Genomic DNA, 18,135 nt, shown 5'->3' with positions numbered 1-18,135 from the left:
AATTCAGAGAATTTACTTTGCTGGAGATTTTTGGCATCTATTGTCCAAAACAACTCTTTTTAAATTCATTCTTACTGCTCCTAAACATTTCTATAAGATGTTGGCTATTGTATTCTCTCCAACATCTTAAAGGTCCATGTTACCAGAAGTGTTAATTGGGCTCAAATAGCTTCTTTAATTTTTGGGGTAACTGAAGTTCAACTTTGTCTTATAATTACATAATACTAAATATGTGTCATTTATATATGCTCAAATATTGAATAAAATATTTTTATGCCCATTTTTCTTCAAAACTAGGGTTAATACTATTACCATTGGTACCAGGTAAAATCTAGCTATCTCTCTGAGGAGCTTTAACCTTATGCTAGATACATTAATGATAGCTTAAGACCATACAATTCACCCATTACTTATCAGCCAGGAATGAACCAAACTCTATTCTTGGTATATAAACAAAAATGATATATATATATATATATATTTTTTTTTTGCTTCTGAGCATATATAAAGTGCTGCTGATTAACAGGGATGAACAATAAGCGATTTTATGATAGGTAAGAAATGATCCTACTAAAAGTAGAATATTTTCCTTGCTTTCTTCCTTTAAACATAACTTGAAATAACTAATATAAAATTTGATTAAATGTATCAATAAATAAGATCACTATATAATGAAATTTATATTATCTCACATTAGCTAGTGTCATTACTATTACCATGACTGCCACTACTGCTGTCACTTCTACCAGGCAATATTTAATGACCACCTGTTATGTGCTGCTATGTGCTAGACATTATGATAAGCTTACATGTGATATCCTATTTCCCTCTGGGAAAGTATTTATCAGCCAGTGACCAACACTTCCATACTTCTTGTGCAGAGGTGACAGAAATCTTCACAGTGAGATTTTAGAAAGTACATATACCTGGTCCATTAGTAACAATGTAGATAAATGTTTTCTACCAAACAATATTAAACTGTGAGCAAAAGAAAAAAATGTTGTTTTAAATCACTGCAATTGGGAGATGTTTGTAAGCTAGCACAGCCTAGTCAAACTTGAGTAATTTTAGTGTTTAAACATCATTTTTTCCTGTTGTACATCTTCTTTGTCATGTTACATCATGCTGAACCTGAGGCTAGATTAAAAACAATTCACCTCCAATTAGGAGATAATTGAACTTGCACTCTACATGCAGTTGAAAGTATAATCGAGCTTCTAAAATTGTCATGAGAGAGCATCAGTTTTGCCACCAGCAATAAAATGTAATATCATGTGCACACAAACACACACGCACAGTTGCAAACACACACAAAGAGTAGGTGCTCAACATTTATACAATGTACAGATGTATATAAAGAGTATGAATCTCTTTGAAAAACACTGAATATTATCAGAAAATTCAACCACAAATTGCCTGTGACCCATGGCTTGACCGAGAGCTTCCTTGAGACATCTAATATTGCAAAGAAACAACTTAATGCACTTGTTCCCCTAGGGTTGTCAGTGTTATTTTTGTGATCTACTAAATCATCAGAAAGCAGTATTTCCAGACCATATTATCAAAACTCCCTGCTGAAAAGCCTTGGATAAATTGTGATTTAATGTTGTAACTTCAGCTTTTATTGAGGGTAAGCATAAGAAATGCTCATTTGAACATTTCAGTCTCTTATTGACTGATTAAGACACTGTCCATTCATGTTACCAATTGTTAATCAAATAATGATATTATATAAAAATATTTAAAGTATGATATCTTTTCATCCATAAACACCTATGCTATCTCTCATCAAACAATAATTTCTATTTACTTACTAGAATTAGTTGCTACTTTTCAGTTTATTTTACTGACCTAGAGCCACAGTCTTAAGTTTGTATACTTCAAAAAAATTCTCAGGATGTGATTTTAACTTTAGTTTCTAATTTTGATATTTTTCTTGATCTCTGAAATGTGCATATCATCTGAAGCTAGAAGAATACAAACTTCATTTGTAATGTAAACCTTATATGATATTATTTTTGCTTGTCTTTTCTTTCTAACTGAACTCCTAGAGAACAGAAAGCTTGTTTACTCATCTATGCATTGTTATTTCAGGGCTGGAAAAAGGAGAATAGATATGTGTTAGTGTGGAATGACACAAGGAGCTGAAACTAAAGCCTGTGTTCACATTTTCACTCCATCACTTACTAACCATGTGACATTTGGCAAGTCATATTCATTTATTAGCCTTTGTTTTCTTGTCAACAAAATACCATGAGTTTACTGGTAGCACTGTTGAGATGATAAAATAATATATATGAGCGTGTCAATAAGAGAGGAGTATTCACCAAATTCAGCAAATTCTCCTGTCATCTCTTTTCCATCTATGAAGTAAGTGACAGTAAAGGACACAGGATAGTATCATTTGTCTCTTTAGGAGGTACCCATGAAAAGAGCCTGAGAGAAAGTTGTGCATGTGATATACTAAAAGTCTCTTTTGAGGAGAAGAGGAAAGAAGAAAGAAGCATGGGAGAGGGGCTACAGCCAAATAAGAGCATCATTAATCTCAGCCAGAGATGGCCTGATGCTATAGGGTGCTGGAAAATTGCAGAAAAGTTGATAAGATCTTGAGACAAGTAGTGCAACCTTTTGTATCCTTTTGTCAGTCAGTTACTTGTTACAGGCTTCCAGGGCATGCAGGGGTGATGGGGCTTAACCACACAGACACATTGGCTCCTGTTTAGCTGAGAACAATTATCCAGAGAAAGGAGCATCTATGTGATGTTAGCAGCCAACACCCCACAGCAGGTGGAAGATAGGTGAATTGCCAGGTAAGGGAAGGTGTCGCCAGCACCACAGAGTCCAGGGATGTTATTAACAATTTACAATGTACAGGACAGTCTCACTAACAAAGAAATAGCTAGCCCCCAAATGTCAAGAGTGCCAAGAATTAGAAACTCTTGAAAGCATTAAAAAAATCAATACTTAATATCGGTTACTACCAATTATTGATTTACTATTCATATGATTTGGACTTTACAAATCATTATGAGGAAAGCATGGAGTGGCATTGATTTTGCAAAGAAACACACACACACACACACCCTCACACACACACCCTCACACACTCACAGGAGCTTTTTCCCTATGACCTTCGCTAGTATACCTTATATTACACAATAACAAGCATAAATGCGTTATGGAGTCAGGACTGAAATGATGACTTTTGCAATTGTTACCCAGGTCATTTTTGTGCCCTTTTTCTTCTTCCTTCAGTTCTGCCTTTATCCCTATCTTTATGTATTTTAATGCCAGCACTTTACTGTTATACAATATTTAGCAACTCGATTTTTGCTTTCCTCTCCTTTTCTCCCATGCCCCTTTCTCTCTGGCTTCCAACCAAGCCCATGAGCATCAGGATATCTGCATGCAGCTCTGCTCTTTTCTTCTGCTGCACTTTGCCTAATGGGGGAATTGGCTCCATTCTGCAATTGTCAAATACATCTTGCTCAGTTTCATGGCTCCTCCTTTACCTCTGGCTTTGAAGTTATATAGTTCAGGTTGCTTAGCACACAATAGACATAATTAATCCCCTCTCTTCTGCTCTAAGCAATGATAACAAGCCAATTCTTTTCTTTAGTCTTAAAATTCTTCTGATATATTCTTTGAATAATATAGAACTTTTAACACAAAAACAAGAATATAGCAATTATAATAGAAGTAAACTTGACCATGGAGATGCCCATATTAGATTTGTACTTTTTTCCTTTCCCTTCCATTTTCTTTCCTTCTCATAGCCACCATTTTGTGTGCATGACTCATCCAGATGACATTAAAGTCTCATTAAAAGATGACATTAAAGTCTCATTATAGTCATGTCAAATCAATACTAAAATCATAAACAATATATTACTATTTTTATATATACATATTACCTTTCTCTACATTTGCAATTAGCAGGTAACTCCTGTAGCTTCTGATCTCATTCTCACTGCCGCAGATTCAGCAAAGTTGTCATCCTACACTTTAAAACAAATCAAAACAAAATGATACTGCCTTCTATCTCATGACAAAATTGGCCGATTGGTACCAAGAGGATGTTTTGTATAGAAACTGGGGAAGTTAAAAGAATAACAGGAGAGAGTAAGATGAGAAATTCTAGAAAAAGCAATCATGAAATTTATCTGGAAAAACAATAGACCCAGAACAGCCAAAGCAATCTTAGCAAGAAGAGTGAAGCAGGTGGCATCACTACTAGACCTTATACTATAGAAATTTTGATCTGGAAGGAACCACAAAACATATTCTATCCTAAACCTTAGATTATACATATATGAAGAAACAAACCAAAAGAGATTAATGTCTGCATACACCAAGGTCTCCTGTCTTGAAGTCCAGATGTGTTCCTGTCGTCTCCTGTGAGTTCCCCATTTTGACACTGTTTTCTAGTCAGTTGTTCTTAAGAATTCAGATTCATTAGACCATCACTATTATCAATTAATACTTTCTTTAGTCAGTGCTTCCCCACATCTTTCAATTAAAAATGTCCCTTAGCCACCATGGCAGCTGGGTGTCCTAATACCTACTCCACTCACCCTACCACTAAACTCACTGAGAGGTCAGAAGGGATTATATTCACTGACAATGGGTAAAGAAAACAGAAACCTAGATTCTTGTCCCGATTCTTCCAATAAGTACTTTTGTGGACTGAAGCAAGTCATTAACGTCCCTGACCTATTTCATTGTGTGTAAAATTAATTTGAGATAGTTATAAATAATTTTTAAGGTTCCTTTCAAGCATTGCACAATCAACATTCTCAAGAAAATTTAATTCATTATATCAGTTTACTTATCCAACCAGAGAAATTTTTAGTTGTTTTATTACTTTGCAATACAAAATGAAAGCAACATCCCTCCATGCATATTTTGTTTTGAAATTATGTTTTCTGATTGACAAGGGTCTTTTTAATTCCATATGCCTCCTACTTGGTGTTACAAAATTAACTACACAAACAACAAAACACTTCATAGAGTTAAATATGCCAGTTAAAAAAATTAAAAACTTCAGTCTTTTTTTTTGTTTGTTTGTTTTTTCCTCCTCCTCAGTCCTTTTTCCTTCATTTCTTTTGATCCCTGCCCCCAAACTTCTATTTCATATTTATCCCCCTCCTTCTTTTTATCTATAAATATTTTATTTAATTTTCAAAACATTTTGTTTAGTTTTCTCGATTTTTTGATGCCTACAAATGATTATACTACTTTCAGAAAGCTCATTAACGAATTCCCTTAATACTTTAACGTAGTAAGCACATTAACCTACTAAGTTATTCTGTAAGTACTTGATTGCCTGAGTTCTGTAGGCCCTAGTGGCTCTTTTGGTCAATAGCTATGTTATTGCTATTCCCTATAATTTCTAATTGATGCACACTGCTCCTTGATTTCTGCTAAAGCTGAGTTGCAGCTTCTTGGCAAATTTTCAATTGTGCTGATCTTTTCCTTCTACTAATTGGTTTAATTTATTTATATAATTTTTAAAATTGTGGCCTTGGCATACCTACCTAAGGGTATGAGAGTACAATTAAACACAATAAAGTAAGTCTACAAAACCTAGTGATTATGTAATTAATCAATTTTAAGGAATATAAAAAATTTGCATGACATTCAGGGAAAGAGTAATTTTAAGAGTTCAGAGCCATCCATTATTTACTTTTTTCCTCCTGAATTTTCTTTTTCATATATACAAGATAGAGTATAATGATGTTTATTTCTTTAAGGCAAGCTCCCTTTCCCAAAGCATAACGTTTTTTGTTTTTTTTCTAGTGGGCATGGTGTTTAAGGACATTAGATAAACAACTGATGAAGAATTTATGAGAATGTCTTCAGGAAACCAGGTATATTTTAAATTTCATATAGTTACACTTTTTGTTCTACTCATTTAGGACATTCACAATCAAGATGGCTATGGAGATTGAACTACATATAACAATATGTTTAATTAGTCAATTTGTGTTTCTCTGCCATTTTCAATTAAAATTTTACATACCTTTTCTTTGAGAGAAGACAGCACTCAGAAGGTCACAATACCTTTATTTCCTTAGACAAACTGGAGCTGAGACAGATTTTATGAAGGGTTATGCCCTGGAATTTGGCTCTGGTAGAATAATGTCCAGCATATAGTGTCTCTATTCACTGTCTCAAATCATTGGTGCTAACTTAGGTTATTTCTACTTCTAAGCAAATGTTGAAAAGTGATTGAAGATATGGATGTCTTTGTTTTGTTGAGAAATGAAAGTTTGAAAGAACACTCAAGTCTTAACAAAAAAACTACTCCTCCCTTTTTATCAGAGTATGAGATCTAGTAGCAATAAGTTTTTAAACTTCCCATTCATGTGTCTTTAAATTTGATTAAATCTTAATCCATCTTTATTCTAGCTCAGGAAAAAAGCCCTTTTTACCAAATTTAGTATTTCTACCTCTTCCATCCCCACCCCCTCACACTTGCTTATCACTTCATTCCATAAATTACAGTCCCAATTTTTCATAGATTCATTCTCTTCTGGTGTTTCAGACTCATTGCCTAAAAATATCTCAATCTCTGCTGTCTTAAAAAGTATGTAAATAAAAATGCTTGTTTTAAACAGCTATTTCACCCCTATGACTTAAAGACCCTACCAGAACAACTGTAGAGAAGGAAAAGTTTATTTGAAAGCTCACGTTTTCAGAGATCTCAGTCCTTAGACTGCCAGCTCCATTCCTCTGGGCTTGAGATGTGGCAGAATAACATGGCAGAAAAGTGCAACAGAAGGAACTAGTTCAGTTGATGATTAGGAAGCAGAGAAAGACAGATCTCTACTTGCTAGATACAAATATATAACCTGAAGCCATGCCCCAAATGGCCCACCTCCTCTAGCCACCCACTACCTGCGTTCAGTTACCATGCAATTAATCACAGCAGGTGATTAATTCACAGATTGGGTTAAAGCTCTCATAACCCAGTCATTCTTCTCTGAACTTTCTTGTATGGTCTCACGCATGAGCTTTTGGGGAACACCTCACATCCAAACTATAACAACGCTACACCTCCCCAAAATGATACGGCTTTTAGCAATTCTATCTGCCCGGACCATCAAGTTCATCTCTAACTTTCTCTCACTCCCCTCACTACCATGTTTTTTCTGTCACTGCTTACTCAGTACTCAATTCTCTATGGTATAATTTTTGCCTTTACTGTATTGCTGACAATTACATTGGAAAAGATACTAAGATAACTTCTAAACTGAGTTATCTACACCATTTGTAGTCATTGACTACTACTGCACCTTCAATCACACACACACACACACACACACACACACACACACAAGTATTCAAGAACTTGATTGTCTCTAGGGGAATATGCATTAAAAAGCAGATAAGTACAATATAAGTGAATACTACTACATTTCTGGTCATTACTTGATAGAGTTAGTTGCCACTCAATATTCATTTTGTTTCATAGAAACAAAATTTTGATTAAATTGAGGAAAGCATTGTGTCCAAGCAGTGTTTTATTTATTAAAACAAATAAACAAAAATATCCACGTTTTGCAGCACTCCTTGCAGTTAGGTATATAGCTTATGACTAAGCTATAGACAATAGTATGTTAGAGAATGCATTTGAAATGGAATTCCCAGAAGGCCCTTTAAAATGATGCAAGGGATGTTTGCTTCTGTTCCTCTTTGTTCTTACTGTCTGGAATATAAAAGGCATTAATAGAACTAGAGAAGCCACATTTTTTTTTTACCTTGATAATAATGAAAGCTAGAAGGCAGAAACACAAAGGTGCCTATGTCCCTGATGGTTTTGTAGCTGCCATAACAATCCTGGAGTGGCAGTGCTCAGACTTATCTCTATGAAGACAGTCAACTCACTACTTGTTTAAACTGACAAATGAAGTCTCTATATCTGAAAAAGCTATATGGAATCATTTTATAGAAATAAAACATTGTTCTTGATATCTAAGTTTTTAAAAATCTTATCCAGTATAATCTTCCTGGATGGTTCCATCTATTTCTCTTTCACCTCTTTCCAAAGTTCTAGAAAAATATATACAATTCCTGAATCTTTCTCTTTGGATGTTGCTGAGTTACCTAAATTCAACTAACAAAACTCGAGTGTGTTTCCTTACCTCTCCTAATCTGGTCATCCTTCCATATGTAGGTTTTAGTTAGTGATGTCACTGTTGATGAAGTAAGCTATCAAATCCCAAAACCTTAGTATAAGTCTTAATTTTTCATATTTCTTCTCCATAAATACCCAGTAGATCATTGGTCCTAACACTTTATCCTTAGAATTTTTTTGTTTCTTGTTATGATCACCAAGATTGCCTAAATCCAGGTTCTCACTTGGACTTTTTGTTTGTTTGTTTGTTTGTTTGTTTCTAAATCAGCTTCTACCCTCCAGCCCCTCATCTTTCCAATCTATCACCACCTTATCAAAAACAGTTAACTTCCAAATACATAGAACTATTTATGACCCTTCTCAAAATTACAAAAAAAAAAAAAAAACAAAAAACAAAACATCAATTGTCTCTAGGGTGAAGGTAAATGTTAGAAAAGGTCCTCTTTGAACACCCCCATTTCCTTTATAGCTTCTGCTGTGTCACTGGGCCTCACCATACTATTGACAGTACAAGCAAAAGTGTCTTCATTCACATCACACTGCATAACACTACACATCTTTCTTATTTCTTTTTATCTTGTTCAGTCCTTCTGCTTTGAATTCTTCTCCTTCTCTTTTCTCATAACTACACATTTGTTTTTCTCCTTATTCATCCAGGCCTAATTTAGAATCAGGCCACTTATAGAGCTTTTCCTAGCATACTCTACACCGTTCAGGAATTAATTATTCCCTTCCCAGTTAAACTATGTGCATTTGTACATACTGGTATTTATTTATTTATTTAGTTTATTGCATTGTTCTGGAATTAATTTTGTATGCTTAGGAATATTTTGTTTCTTAATTTTGTATGTATTTAAACATTGTAGACAAAGGCACTACGTACACATCTTTGCATCCTTCAGATGTTTTACTATGCTTGGCCCACAAAGGGTACTCAATCCATAGTAACAGATTGGAACTAACTACACTTTGCTTTCCTTACAGGTAAGACATGTAAGTACAGGGCAAGTGCTTCCAGTACAGATGTAAGAATGACTGGAAAATAATTTAAATTAAACGGCTTTCAAATTCTTTTACATTATGAATTCATGTACTTTATCCTAAACACTAACACTCCAGACCCAGAATATATTCTGCCCATTCGTTTCAGGAATGTATCTCATTCACACTTACTTCTTTTAAATAAAATGTATTTACTAAAGGCATTGATTCATGAATCTGATCTTGAAATGCAAACTTTATTTAGTGAACTTTGAATAGTTTGCAGTTTTGAATACCAAATTTCCGAACTTCTTAATGAGTTTCTCCACTTTAAAATTATGCTTAGTACTTTACAAGAGACCTCATATAAAAATAAATTAGATCTTCACAATTTAAAGATGAAAGGGGGGGCGAAGACAAGAACTCAGAGTTACTGAGGAAATAAAGTAAGGGTACATGGACACACATAAATGAAATGTATGTTTAAAGTTTCTAGGATCTACCTATGAACAGATTCAGTGAAGAATGTGAAAAGAGTCATGCTCTTTTTGCAGATTTATTTTTTCTAATGGGAAATTGTGGGCAAAATAATGATAAATAGCTCTGCATTTGCAATGCTAGGCTTCCTTTAATATAATGACTCAGCTTTTAAATCGTAAATTGTAGATTCTAAATTGCTCCTGCCTCTTCTATCTGTAAAATATGTAAAGTTCATGAATTTGAATCATCATACCAAATAGGAATACAAACTATATCTGTACTCATAGAGAAGAATATATTTAACTGGGACAATTAACAGTAATATATTTTAACATTTATATAAAATCTGGCCTTCTATCAAAATTTTTTTGTACGCTTATGTTTAGAAAACACAAGAGAGTGGCAGATATTAAGAAAATAATATTTATATTTCCCTAAAACTACTGAGTTTTAAAATAAAAAAAATGTGTGTATATATATATATATATATATATATATATATGCATTATTATTATACATAAAGTGAGATTCCTTATGCCATATTCATTCATTCATGCATATAATATTAAACCTTATCAAGGATGGTGTGTGAAATTGAAAAAAAATCAAAACAAGACAGACATTTGTCTCCAAATAAACATATATTTTTTAACATATTTAAAGTAGTATAATGTAAAATGAGAAGTTAAGACTGGATGCCTTATAGTTCAAAATGTAGATACAATGAAGTTTAATATATGTGTGTATACATATATGTATTACATATATATTTATATTTATTTATCTGCATTTGCAATGCTATTCCTCCTTTTATATACTGAGTCAACTTCTTTTTTCAAACTCCCCTCCCTCCATTTTTATGATAGTAAGGATTTAATGTGAAGGTGCTTTACACTGAGCTACATCTCTAGCACTTTTTAAATGCTTTTTATTTTGAGACAGGGTCTTGCTAAGTTGCTTAGGGCCTTACTAAGGCTGGCTTTGAATTTGCAGTCCTCCTATCTCAGCCTCCTGAGTCACTGGGATTACAGGCATGTATCACTATACCCAGTTTAATATTTTTAGTTCTCAAGTCTATTTTATCTGTTGTTGAAATAGTCACTCCAAATATCTATAGAGACAGAATGTAGATTAGTGGTTGCATAGAAGCTTCAGGATAGGAATGTGTGTTGTTCAGGGCAGACTACCAATGGATATGGGGTTTCTTCCTCACACACACTTGGTACAGGTGATTGAATCCAGTGCGGCTATAATACTGAACCACATGCTTAGAATTTTTATTTTTTATTTTGAGACAGGGTTTCACTAAATTGCTTAGGGCCTCACTAAGTTGCTGAGGATGACTTTGAACTTGCCATCCTCCTGCCTCAGGCTCCTGAGTCACTGGTATTACAGGTGTGTGCACCACTGTGCCAGCTAATGAATCAATTTTCAAATCATAAATTGTAAATTTTAAATAACTCATGTCTAATATTTTATCTGTAAAATATATTGTGTGTGTTTATATATATATACATATATATTCCCAGTATATATGTAAATTATATATATATATATATATATATATATATATATATATATATATATATGGTTCATGACTTATGATGATTTGACTTACAATTTTTTTTAACTTTAAGATAATAGGAAAGTGATACAAATAATCAAAATTTGTTCTGATCTTTTCTTGGATCACAATGTGTGGTTACATCTTGGAAACTAGGCTACCAATCAGCCACATGATCATGAGGGTGAAGGATAACTGATACTTTACAATGTATTATGTTAGCATCATTTTCTGGATACAGGTATTCAATAAGTTACAGGATATATTCAACACATTGTTACAAAATAGGCTTGGTGTTAGATGACTTTGCTCAACTGCAGACTATTATAAGTATTCTGAGCATGTTTAAGGTAAACTAGGTTAAGCTATGATATTCAGTAGGATAGATGTATTAAATTCATTTTAACTCAGGATATTTTCAATTTACAATGGGTTGATCAGAATAGAATCCCATAATTCAAGAAGCACCTGAAATGCATACCCACAGGGATTGTATTTATATTTGGATGCATTTATATAGGTCTTTATATATGTATCATATTTGTATCTATACACATATATTTCTGTTTACATGACTTATGACTACTTGAAATATGTCATTCTCCTATGAAAAATGAAAGGGCACCAGTATTATACAGATTATATATCTAAATTTGTTTTTGTAAAATTTGCATATGAGGGAAATTAATCTTTATAAGATAGAAAACAATCCCACAATATAATTTCCACTTTGACTTGTGCTCTTCAGGTTCTCCATAGATACAAGATCGTTCACCTGAGTAGAGAAAGCACAGACCTTTGAAGGTAAACTCCAGATCTGCCATTACTAGCATTGTCTTGGGAAAGCTCTTTAACCTTTCTGAATTTCATTTTTTCATATATTAAACAAAACACAAAAAGCAAATAAAATATCTGTTTGGCATACTATTGTGAAGATTGAGATAAAATACAGGCAAGAGACAGACAGTAAGGATTAATTTTCTTCCTTCCACCCTTGATGATGGTCTTTTGCTTATGTTTTTGCAGTTATATTCTATTCAAGAACATTAATTCCTTGAGAAAAAGTTCAATTCCAGGATGTAGAGACCTTAAATGTCACAAATTTATAAGTACATTGCTGTAATTTTTAAAAATTTGTTCTCAGGAATGTAAGTTCTTAGAATGTTCATACCGTTTCATTTTAACTTATATTTATAATCTTCCTCCATGTCCTTTCCAAAGTCACTGATAACTGAATCTAATATAGATATCAAATATTATTTTATTACCATACCTGCTCTAGAGAAATGATTCACTGTTATTAAGAGATGAAGAGAAAAGTTAGATTTTATTTCTACCACAGTAATTTAAAAGCAGGTTCAAACTCAAAGCCATCAAAGAATTTACATAAGCTCCTCTAAATCTGTTTTATCATACTCCACTTCTAAAAGTAAATTCAGAAATTTTCTAAAAATCTCAAGCCCTTAATTTCCATATGATAGAAATGAATATGTGAAAAATGGATATCAATTAATAGCAATAAAGTAATCATGGTATTGATTTGCAGCCCCACATTGATTTTTATAAAGATTACAGTATTTAATCAGAATTGCATCTGTACCCTCTCTGAAGTCTGAAAACTGTGCTCTAACTTACCATGCATTTCTCATTCTAGTGGTTTATAAAATCTGATTTATTCTTTAATTTCTGAAGTAAATAAAAATAAGTTGTATCTACCTATTAGTTTAGTTACATGTATTTTTATACAAACTCTGACAGTTTGTTCTAATGTGAGTTTATCTAACAGGTTTGGTGGTGTTAGCAGGGGTGTATGTAGGTGCTCTGTTTCAAGCACCTTCCACCTGTGAAGGAGTGTGTGCCCCTCAGTACTCACAGCTGACATGATGAGCTCTCCCCCCAGGTTCTGGATCTCAGCTTTAACTTGGCTGCAGATTTTCAGTTGATGGGAGTAGAATTTTATTTGTTCCAGATAGGCCAGCAGGTCCTGTTTGCATGATGGATCTGGACACTAAATATGCATCAGAGATAAAACAGACATAGCAAAACATAGATGAAAGTGAGTGAATATAGTCATTAAAAATACCTTACAAGGAAGAAGCTTTCTTTTCAGTGAACGCCATCCACTTCTCAGGTTACTCCCATGTAGATTCTGATGTGTTTCTGTTTACTCATTTTTTGACCTTAATTACTACTTGAGCAAAATAAATGTTAAAGAAATTCTAAGATATAAAAAGAAAATTCCTTTAATATATGACAAGATTAGAACCCTTCAGATTATATCTTTAGGTAAATGGGAAAGAAATATTTAAAATGCAGTTATTCTCTTCATCTAGGATTACCATTAGACTACTCTTTGGGGTCTAGAGTTCCACATTGTCTGTGTTGTGTTATTTATGTGGAAATAAATAAATACTACAATGAAATAAATTATGCTCTATTACTTTCAGCATCAAGCATTCTTAGCTATTAATAGACAAAGGAAATAATTTCTACCTTAAAAACAGCTGTGACCTAACTAAAAACAAGAAACAGCAAATTTTTTTTTTCAAAATATATTACATTTCTTTACAACAAACAGCTTCCCACACTGTGTTATCTTCTTAAGAAACTCTTGGAAAACAGTTTGAGCTTTATCAGAATATGGTAAATATCTTGGGTTAAGGTTTAGTCTTTGTGCTCTTCTTCCTATGCAGTTATTATACATTTTTAAAAATCTTTCCTAAATTAATTCCACTTTTAATAAATTTTCATAAGAACATAGAAATGTAGACCATGGTTTATATGCAAAGATATTCACTGTCACAGTACTTAACAATAGCAAAATTTAGAAATAACCTAATGTACTAAATAATGGGAATACTAAATTCATATGCATTTCTGTATAATGTGAGGTTATGTAGTCTCAAGAAATATTTTCAAAGGGTGTGGGGTCATGTTTTTGGAGGGTAGAAAAATTAATATTTAAAATTTTACATAACATTTAAATCAAATTATATGAAAAGAATGTGGTTTCAAAACATGCTAAAAAGAAACATGAAAATACTAATAAACAAGATAGGCAATTTTTATGTATTTTGTGTATCTTGAAATGAATATATATTATTTCTATAATTATAAGATGTTATAAAAATTTTATTTCTAATGACCTAAATTGCTAATAAAAAGGTAGGATGAAAGACCAGAAAATACTTCATGCATTTCTGCATTTATCCAGGACAGTCAGACTTCAGTATTCAATGGGGACAGTTTCCTGGTTGTTCAATTCCCTCATATAAAGAGGAAAGAATGTGAATATAACCTATACACATCATCGCAGTATACTTTAAATTATCTCTAGATTACTTATAACACATAAAATACTGTAAATGTATAGAAAAGGATAGCAAGAAAGAGAAGAGGGAAGAAGGGCAAAGAGGAGGAATGATAATGGCTAGTTTTCATACAGGTTTTCCTGTGTGAGAAGCTAGGTTAACTAATGTACATTTATATTCTCATTCAGTTGTCAAGCATCTAACAATCAGGTGTTTTTTCCCAATTTACAGATAAGAAATTACCTACAATGAAGAAAAGCAAGTCATCTCATTGTTTTACCTTGACATGAAGCTAATCTTTATAAGGTACTTCCTGGTCTGCCAGGCCCTTGACTGCATAACCCCTAGTATTCACACCACCATTTTACTTAGGCTTAATTGTTGTCGTTTTTCCGATTATTTTTAAATTTTTTAATTGATTTTTTAAAAATAAATGACAGTGGAATGCATTACAATTCTTATTACACATATACAGCACAATTTTTCATATCTCTGGTTGTATATAAAGTATGTTGACACCAATTCATGTCTTCATACATGTACTTTGGATAATGTGTCTATCACATTCTACCATCCTTGCTAACTCCCGATCCCCTCCCTTCTCCTCCCACCCCTCTGCCCTATCCAGAATTCATCTATTCCTTCCATGCTCCCCCTCCCTACCCCACTATGAGTCAGCCTCCTTATATCAGAGAAAACATGCAGCATTTGTTTTGGGGGATTAGCTAACTTCACTTAGCATTATCTTCTCCAACTCCATCCATTTACCTGCAAATGCGATGATTTTATTTGCTTTTATTGCTGAATAATTGTTGTCATTTTTCAGATTTTTAAAAGTAATTGATTTGAATTTAGTTTTCTCTTCTTCATTCGCATGAATCTACAATGATATTTTCTATACAACTTTCATTCAAACCCCTCATTTTTTTTGTCCTGTGGAACTTTTTGTATATTAATTGCTTATCAAATATTTAGTTTGCAAATATTTTTCCCAATTTGTAGGCTGCTTTTTTATTTTTTTGATTGCTATGTTGTATAAATTATATACATACAATTTTATAAAACAAATTTTTAAAAATCAAATAGTTTTTACTCTCATATATTTTTATATATAAGTGATTAAAAAAACTTTGCTTCCTAGATTTGTAGAATATTCTTGTTATTGACTTTATTTTTTCCATGTAGAATTTGCATAAAATAACTTTTTAAAAATAGCGAATGTTAATGGATAATTATAAATGTAATGTATTCCACTATTGTCATGTATGTAAGAAATAAAAAAAAGCAAATGTGATCTTCTTAAAATTTTTTCAGATTAGTCACGCATGACCATTGAATGCATTTTGACACATCATACATAAATGGAGTATAACTTCTCATTCTTCTGGTTGTACAGGAAATAGGAAGCATATTGGTCATGAAATCATATAGCATATAAGATAATAATGTCCAATTTGTTCTATTATCCTTCCTACCCCCATACCCCTCTCTTCTCCCTTCACTCCCCTCTGTCTAATCCAAAATACCTCTAATCTTCCCTAGCCATCTGCCCCCCACCCCATTACTGTGAATTATTATTCACATATCAGAGAAAACATTGAGCCTTTGGTTTTTGGGGATTGGCTTATTTCACTTACCACTGCCTCCAGTTCTATCCATTTACTGATAAATGCCATAATTTCATTCTTCTTTAAGGCTGAGTAATATTATATTGTGTATATGTACCACATTTTCTTTATCCACTCATTTATTGAAGAATATATAGGTTGGTTACACAGCTTAGCTATTGTGAATTGTGCTGCTATAAACATTGATGTGGCCATGTCACTATAGTATGCTGATTTTAAGTCCTTTGGGTATATGCTGAGGAATGGGATAACTGAATCCAATGGTGGTTCCATTCCAAGTTTTCTGAGGGATATCCATACTGTTTTCCATATTGGCTGCACCAATTTGCAGTATCACCAGCAATGTATAAGTGTACCTTTATCCCCAAATTCTCATCGACATTTATTGTTGCTTGTGTTCTTGATAATTGTCATTCAGACTGGAGTGAGGTGAAATCTCAATGTAGTTTTAATTTACACTTCATTAATTAATAGAGATGTTGAACATGTTTTCATATATTTGTTAACTGTATTTCTTCTTCTTAAAATGTCTGTTCAGTTCCTTAGCCCATTTATTGATTGGGCTATTTGTTTGGTTTTGGTGTAAAGTTTTTTAATTTCTTTATATATTCTAGAGATTAATGCTCTAACCGAGGTGCAGGTGGCAAAAATTTTCTCAAATTCTGTAGGCTCTTTCTTCATGTTCTTTTTTTTTCTCTTTGCCGTGAATAAGGTTTTTATATCGTTTCCATCCCATTTATTAATTCTTAATTTACTTCTTATAAATCTTCTAAGTCTTATTAAGAAAGTTAGTTTCTAAGATGATATGATGTAGATTTTGGCCTACTTTTTCTTCTATTAGGTTCAAGGTCTCTTTTATAGTACACCTAAGTTTTGATCCACTTTGAGTTGAGTTTTATGCAGAGTGAGAGATAGAAGTTTAATTTCATTTTGCTACATGTGAATTCTAGTTTTCCCAGCACCATTTGTTGAAGAGGCTATCTTTTCTCCAATGAATGTTTTTGGCACCTTTGTCTAGTATGAGATTACGGTATTTATTTGGATTTGTCTGGGTCTTCCTTTCTGTACCATTGGTTTATGTGTCTGTTTTGGTGCCAATACTATGCCAGTTTTGTTACTATAACTCTGTAGTATAGTTTAAGGTCTGGTATTGTGATGCCACTTGCTTCACTCTTTTTGCTAAGGATTGCTTTGGCTATTCTGTGTCTCCTATTTTTTCAAATGAATTTAATGATTGCTTTTTCTAATTCTATGAAGAATGTCATTGTAATTTTAACAGGAATTGCTTTAAATCTGTTTAATGATTTTGGGGGTATGGCCATTTGAACAATGTTAATTCTGCATATCCAAGTGCATGGGAGATCATTCTATCTTCTAAGTTCTTCTTCAATTTTTTCTTTAGTGTTCTGTAGATCTTTTCATTATAGAAGTCTTTCACCTCTTTTGTTAGATTGATTCCCAAGTTTTATTTTTTTAAGGTGCTTGCTAATGGGGCAGTTTTTCTAATTTCTCTTTCAGTGAATTCATCACTGATGTATAGGACCATATTGATTCTGGGTATTGATATTATATCCTGATATTTACTGAGTTCATTTATTAGTTCTAGAAAATTTGCAGTAGAATTGTTTTGGAGCTTCTAAATATAGAATTATGATGTCACAAGCAGTAATAGTTTGAATTTTTCTTTTCCTGTTCATATCCCTTTAATTTCTTTCATCTGTCTAATTGCTCTGGCTACAGTTTCAAGGACAATGTTGAGTAGAAATGGTGAAAGAGGGCATACTTGTCTTGCTCCAGTTTTTAGAGGGAATGCTTTCAATTTTTCTCCATGTAGAATTATGTTGGCCTTGAGTTTATCATATGCAGTTTTTACAATGTTGAGATATGCCCTACATTTAAAGGAATACCACCAGGGATTTGGTTATTATTTCCCATGTTTTAAGACAGGAGATATTGACTAGAATAACTGGTTAGCTCTTTAATATATTGTTTTGTTTTTATAAATTTAAGTTTTATAACCATGGGGTTATC

The 18,135-nt window shown here is 32.8% G+C and overlaps 1 protein-coding gene across 5 annotated transcripts in view; it reads right to left on the bottom strand.

Moving 5' to 3' along the window:
- Positions 1-18,135, bottom strand: part of Ctnna3 (catenin alpha 3) — a 1,743,363-nt gene that overhangs the window by 46,111 nt on the left and 1,679,117 nt on the right. For all 5 annotated transcript variants that reach the window (XM_058577909.1, XM_046419856.2, XM_058577911.1 and 2 more), the window contains one exon: positions 13,039-13,173. In XM_058577909.1, coding sequence (XP_058433892.1) covers positions 13,039-13,173 — 135 coding nt within the window. The remainder of the gene's footprint in view (positions 1-13,038; positions 13,174-18,135) is intronic.

This window comes from Marmota monax, unplaced genomic scaffold, assembly GCF_021218885.2.
Source record: "Marmota monax isolate L192 unplaced genomic scaffold, Marmota_monax_Labrador192_F-V1.1 WCK01_AAM20220418_F8-fsc00019, whole genome shotgun sequence".
NCBI lineage: Eukaryota > Metazoa > Chordata > Mammalia > Rodentia > Sciuridae > Marmota > Marmota monax.
Note: the sequence above shows the minus strand (reverse complement) of the source record. Positions and strands in the feature narration are given on the sequence as shown.